We start from the raw sequence: 6,644 nt of genomic DNA on the forward strand, positions 1-6,644 counted from the left end.
TCATCTTCCAGAAGCTGGACTTGCATTGAGGTAACAAAACTTCTGTTACCCAGAAGAGGAGGGAGAAAAAGAAAACCAACAGAAGGATTTCACAGGAGTGTGCTACATGCTGGCCATGCAGCAAGGGATCAGGAGTCATTGTGTCACATGGTCAAAGGCATTCAGAGTTCCTATAAATGCTGTGACCAAAGAAATGATCTCGCTCAAACAAGTACATGAATACAAGGTCACCCTCATCCATTTCTTCAAGTCTCTTACCTGCCTTTGCCTTTCCACCACTTTCTTCTTATCTGTCTGCTGACAGGATAGGAGCTGACAGGAGGAGGATAGACTGTAAGAAACCTCCGCCTCAAGACATAGTGGTCAGCAAAGAGATATGCTGTAAGCAGGAGACAAGAAAACACTTTGAGACAGTGTCATGGAACAGGAAAGATACTCAAGGCATATCCTCAAGTATGTGGTGAAACTGAGAAACCCCAAGGTGATTCCTTTGAAGTCCTGTCTCCTGAGTGGTCTTAGGCCCTTGTGGACACTAGCTACTAAACTTGCAGTTTTTCCTGTGCCACATCATTTCTTGTGCTATTGGTTTTCTTGTGCTCTGTCCCATTCACATAATGAAAAAGGGGGCTTGCTGGCATGTGCAGCTGACTGAACCAAGTCTTGGATCCTTGGAGCCATACCTCCTATGCTTACAGTTCTTCTGTTGACACAGTCAACCCAAAGGCATTGTTTGTGGGAATGGTTATGAGAAATTAAAATGGGAAGGTTAGAACTCCTCATTTTGAAAATGAAAGGAAGACTTGGCACAGCTTGACAGACCTTTTACCTCTGTCAGAAAAATACACTGATTCCACAAAATAGGTCAACCCTTGTTTTATGTACAGCTCCAACCACAACTTTGATTTACACTGCCCAGTGATCGTCCTCAAGTTTGACTCCCTTCTGCACCTCTTCCGAAAACAGAGGGGCAGTTTGCAGAGCAAGAGCATGCAGAGCTATACTCGGTAAACAGCATCCCCTCCAGTGCTTCACACTCCTTGAGCCATCATACAGTAGCCTTGGCTCCAGTGTCGCACCAGTAAGCTCAAGGCACAAAGCCCACCAGCAGTCAGCTGTGCCACTACCTGGTAGGCGACCGAACTCAGCTTTTCCCATCTCCTCTTCCTGGATGGGCTTCACAGGCACTTTTCTAGCTTTCCTCTCAAGCTTGTACCTGGAAACAGGAAAAAGACACCAGTCAGAAAGAAGGGCATTGTATTTCCTTTGTACCTCATGTGAATAATGGGGACACATGGTCGGTCGTATGGGAGCTACTGTGAAGTCTGTCATTTCCAAGCAGAATTTGCAGAATATGTCAAATCCTGGATGACTATATTAGCAAGTTGAGTGACATAGCAAAGCCCTTGAGTTGCTGCAGCTCATGAGGTGCTTTCCTTTCCTTCCTGTAAGAAAGCACATTCTAATGCAAATCTCTGTACTGCTCTTGTGACCCTCTTTCATCTCTTATTCATGTTTATGGCCAGGCAGAACATAATAGCCTCATTCCCTACAGCTTTCCAGCACCATTTCTAGCTCCTGTCTCCCCCTTCAAATTGCTTCCAGGCCTCCCCAGGCTCATGTCTGTGCATCTCTCAAGAGGAACTGCCAGCTACCACACCATGATTAGCTCAACCCTCAGCATGATGGCAGCCATGATAGAGCTCTCCAGAAACCCACTGGGCACAGGCTTCCATCTGGTCCAGAAAGCCCTCCTTGCAAAAGCCTTTGGAACATACAGTCTGGAGAGGTTTTCTTTCTTTCTTTCTTTCCTTCTTTTTTTTTTTTTTTCATGCAGCTTTCACAGAAGGTAGGGAAACATCCCAAGCTGGCAACCAGTGTTGATCTGCACTTTAATCTGCCTCCTTAGATGTGTTTCTCAGAGCAAATTCTATAAACATGAACGATCATATGCTCTCTTATTTTTAATATGTGAGAGGGGGGCGCAGTGGGGAGAAGGGATCTCATCAAAAAGAAAGCAAATGATGGAGTGAAACCTTGTGGAGAATTATGCCTCAGTTCCTCTCTAGGAACAGAACTGAATGCCAGGAATAGGGGTTCTAACTAGTTCAAGGGTGGTAGGATAGCAAGGTAAAATACTATCACTCCCTCATGTTACTCCACAGAATCCAAACTAAGACAGAAAAAGCCTGGAGCTCACTGGGTACCCGTCATTTAGTAGTTAGTGTCAAGTGACTTTCTGAGCAGCCTTCACAAGGACTGGCAATGCAATGCTGCCATGAGAAAAGGCCATTAGAAGCTGATCACTTGGCCAGCCAGGGGCTTAGGAGCCAACATACATACTCACATTGGAAAGACAATGACATGATCAGAATGGGTCTGAGAAAGAGCAGTTTCAGGGCCTAAGAGGACAGAATCCCTCATCTCCGCCATCTGCAAAGGGGAGAGACACATGTGAGATGATGTCAAGAAAATTACTGCGTTGTTAACAAGGGAGGAAAACTTTTCCACTGCTCAGAGAAAAAGCTGGTTCTGAAAGGTTGAAACCAAGTCCTCTGGTTCCTCTCAGCACTCCCAGCACTCAGCACTCACTAATACAGCATAATAGCTGGAGAAAAATAAGGAGAAAGGGTAAGAACAATGTTGAGCTTTTCACAAGACTGAGAATCCAGAGCCTAAGGCAAGAGGCCAGGTCTTTCCTAATGCAGAAATCAAGGGAGGCAAATACATGAGAAGACATTTCACTAGCTGGACTGCTGTGTTTTCCCTGTTGTCCAGACTGGATGCCTCCTGAGTTGAGGAAAAAAGGGGCCAGATGTGGTCACAGTCTCTTCCAACATTCAGACTGCTGCCCCTCCACCAGTGAGGAAGAGAGAGACAAACTCATTCCTTTACCTTTCCAACTGGGAGGGCCAAACCTCTGGGGTGCGTTCAAAGCTGAGGGTCCCGCTGAAGGACCCACGGGAATAAAGGCTGGAGAAAAGGCCCTAGTCCAGAGAACGGCCTGAAAAGATGCCACAGACTAAAAGAGCAGGAAGAGAGAGAGCTCGGAACCAGGACTGGGCTACAGCCTCCTCGCATCTCTGCCTTCACCCTCAATGGGCTTAGCTTAGCCTGCTTTCACATCTCACCTTTCCAGATGCACCTGAAAGCCTCATGTGAAGGACAAGACTTCGCTAGAGACCTGGGGAGAGGCACTGGGCTCCAATGATTCTCTCTGGGACATACAGTGGCCACTACTAAGAAAGCATCCTTCTCTTGGCTTTCTCCTAAGCACATGGGGATGAGATTCCAGCCTGCATGGATCTTTGAGTGAACCCAGTACAGCTATTGCCAGGGTTGTTGTCAAATCCTCTAAATGCTAAAGACAAACTGTCCAGGAAGCCTACATTACTCCAGGCCAGGACTGTCCATGTGCCCAGGAAGGTCATGAAATGCTACTATTAGTTCATTCACTCCTACTTTCACTCACTTTCACTAATACACTCACTCCATTCATTCACATAATGCATTCACTCATACTCCTGCTGGGATTCCAAAAGGACTGGAAGCAGAAATGGAGAAATTGAAAAGTTACCCTAAGAAGAGCTGCTACCAGCTGCTCTGTTCCATTCAGTCTTTGCAGAAAGTCTCTGTAATATCTCATTTTCACATCCGTTCCCTGAATAACAAGCATGCCAATGTCCTTTAACACAAAGGCCACATTCTTTCCGCTTTCCAGGCAGCGGCAGAAAAGGTGCATGGTCTCTTCTATGCAAGCCTCCACTGTCTTGCGAGGAATGGAGAGGTCGGAGGCAATGCAAGTGTACTGCAGGGGTTCCATTTCTTTATGACCTAGGAAGCAACACAAGAACACAGTGACTCACAAAGCACTTCAGCAGACTAAACAGAGTAGTGGCAGCTTTAACAGCTTCAAGCAAGACATTCCTACAGAGTTGTTTGTCTTCTTTAACTTGCTGGGAAAGCTAAGGTGGGAAGTTGACACTATCCCACCCCAGGAGAAGCTCCAAGCATGCAGCAGTGGGATGTGCCAAGCATACAGCAATGCTTTCCTCCCTGCACAAATCAAAAAAAAAAAAAAAAAAAAAAGAAGCGCGCTACCATCTCCTATGAACATGAGACATGATGTCAGGACAAGGAGCAGAAATAAGGGGCCATCTGCCATACTGGGGGAGTCGGTGTCAGTACTTGTGCCAATGCTCAGAGCATTCCAGGCTGGGAGAGATTTAGATGTGCCATGTCACATGGATTCAAGAAAGAAAGAAAAAAAAAAAAAAAAAAAAAAAGCACCCTCAGAATTGCCCAACAAACATCCCTGCTTTTGCTGTCAGAGGCTGTCCCCAGTACAGGCCAGAATGATGTCGCCATCCCAGAAAAGATGGAGCCCTTTGAAAGGAAAGACCCAATCCCAACACAGCTCAGAGCTGCTGCCCTCACAGGCATCACCAACATCCATCACAGCTTCAGTGCTCCCAGGTGTGGCCAGCAGGCACAGAAAAGCTGCCCCCTGCTGGATTTGCATAAACATTATGGTCCCCATCTTTGTTTCAAGGCTCTCTACAGCTCACTTGGACCCACTCCTAGGTAGGAGAAGAGAATTGTGGTGTTTGACTTTACAAGGTCAGCTGTGGTAGTAAACACACACCAAAATTTTCAGCTAAATCTGATGAGAAGCAGCAATCCCAGTACCTCTAGCAGGATTGAGTTGTCGTGTGCAGAATGATGAGCAGAATAAAGGAGCCTGTGTCTTTACAAATGTATGAAATACTCCACATTCTTTGGTGAAAAGGACTAGGCAGTACAGGCAAGAAGGTCGTGTTATACATATGCGATTGGGTGCAGTTGACCTTGGGGGAAAACAGGAGGGGGGCAGAGAGATGTCCTGATGATGTCGTGATTATTTTTAAAAATCCGGAACTGTTCTTCGGATGCAGTGTCAGAATTTTGGAGTTCTAACAGTCACTGCTGAACAGAACTTATGCACAACCAAAGATGTCCCTCAAAAGAGGAAGCAAAAGTTTCAGCAGGTCTTCTTACCAGGAGCATAGGCCTTATCGTAGGTGCAGCTGTGAACTTCCACAATATTCTTTGAAAGACGGAACACGGGTCTGCGAACAGTCACCAGACCGTGTTTCCCCAAACTGACACGCTCAGTCACAACACTGAAAGTTCCAAGCCGAATAATTCGGACTCCCTGGAAGCAGGAAGAAAGAGAAGAATTATGGGAGTGGTAGGTGGACAGGCTGGTGAGTTGTCAGTACATGCAGAGGGTGCTTAGTGCCCTCCCCAGTCCTGCAGTGGAAAGGGGACGAATGGAGGATTTTAGATGTTCTTTAGATGCACATTTCAGGTGTTTTCATTCCCCTCTTCTTCATGCTCTCAAAAAATGAAAGTAAACCCAGAGAACTCATCCCTTAAATACATCAGGTGCAGAAGAAGGGCTCCCGGGGAAGATGTGGTATGGCAGATTCACCTTGTTCAGCATCAGCTGCTGTAGAATGTAGTTAGAGACTCCTTCCCAGATAGCAAGGGTCTCTGGAAAAGAATAGAAAGACAGATAAGGCTCTGTTTGGCCCTGCTCACAAACGTGCAACACATGTTTAGCCAGGGAGGTGACACTTATAATCCTACTCAATGAGCAAACTAAGCCCAATCCTGAGATCAGTAAGCAAACTAAGTCCAACTGGGGGAGGGTCTCAGCAGCTGAGATGGAGATGGCATTAATGGATTAATGGGGAGGCCTGGCAGCTCAGGTAGGCCTTCCCCACTGGGAGACCCTATGGCAGGGACTTCTGAGTGAGTGTCCTGGGACAGTGGGGATAGCATCAGGGTTGGGAGCCAGGAGTCCTGGCAGCCACACTGCCAACTGAGGCAGAGGGGACCATGAGCCTGGGCACTGGCAGCAGTCCCAGCCCCAGCCACGCTCCTCCAGCCCCAGGCTTTCCACAGCCATGTTCACAGTCCATCATCTCTGTGAGACTTCCCAAGATAGAGCTCCGTCGGGGCTTACCCTGTGCTGGCAGGTCTGGCATTCGCTGCCCACGAGACCTGCCATAGCCAGGGTCCCAGAGCTCCATCCTACTTTCTTTGCTCTGGATAACGAGCAAACAGGAGGTGATGAGGAAACAGCTCCTCTCCTGCTCCTCCTGTACACGTCACCTCAGCCCTGTGCTACTCTGGCCGCCCCTCGCTGGTTCCCGCTCAGGGTCGTGGGCTCCTCAGAGCAGAGCAGAGCTGAGAGCAGTCCCAGCACGTGGGCTCTCCCAGGCTCGTCGCGACGTGTGAGGAAAGGTCGGAGCGTGCGCTCTGACTGCTGTGCCTGTGACACGGGATGTCCCCTGTGAGCACTGGTCATGTCACAGAGGGGTCAGGCCCTCCTCACTGGGGGCCCGGCCAATGCTGGCCCTGCAGTGAGCAGGGGCTGCACCAAGTGCTCAGGGGCTGCCGCTGTTCGACAAAGACTATGCCATAGAGATTAACTCTCCTCCCACCACCAGTTCTGACCTCGCTGGGCACTGTGGCTGCACCCACACGTCCATGCCCATAGCCGTGCATGCAAAACCTGTCTGCCAGGGAGGACAGCGGGCATCATGCCACACTCACCCCATGGCTGCACAGCACAGGTGGCTGCTGCCACCACCGTAGGA

General features: G+C 48.5%; 1 protein-coding gene across 1 annotated transcript; it reads right to left on the minus strand.

The window, feature by feature from the left end:
• Positions 1-254: 254 nt before the first annotated feature.
• On the minus strand, positions 255-6,074 carry LOC148594885 (coiled-coil domain-containing protein 81-like). Its single transcript, XM_088523488.1, has 7 exons — positions 6,008-6,074; positions 5,471-5,532; positions 5,035-5,191; positions 3,575-3,831; positions 2,345-2,430; positions 1,125-1,213; positions 255-379 (listed from the first exon to the last, which is right to left on the minus strand). Exons 1-7 carry the CDS (start codon positions 6,072-6,074, stop codon positions 255-257), a joined length of 843 nt encoding a protein of 280 aa, XP_088379614.1.
• Positions 6,075-6,644: the final 570 nt, after the last annotated feature.

This window comes from Tinamus guttatus, unplaced genomic scaffold, assembly GCF_059628265.1.
Source record: "Tinamus guttatus ecotype Peru unplaced genomic scaffold, ASM5962826v1 Tinamus_guttatus_pri_ptg000190l, whole genome shotgun sequence".
Taxonomy (NCBI): Eukaryota; Metazoa; Chordata; class Aves; order Tinamiformes; family Tinamidae; genus Tinamus; species Tinamus guttatus.

Bases quoted from the DNA above. Each gene is read 5' to 3' on its own strand.
- LOC148594885 (XM_088523488.1), bottom strand. From the start codon at position 6,074: ATGGAGCTCTGGGACCCTGGCTATGGCAGGTCTCGTGGGCAGCGAATG. The intron at 5,192-5,470 runs GTGAATCTGCCA...TCCTGCTTCCAG, and splicing joins AGCAGCTGATGCTGAACAAG to GGAGTCCGAATTATTCGGCT. The intron at 2,431-3,574 runs GTAACTTTTCAA...TCCCCTTTGCAG, and splicing joins TGGTAGCAGCTCTTCTTAGG to ATGGCGGAGATGAGGGATTC.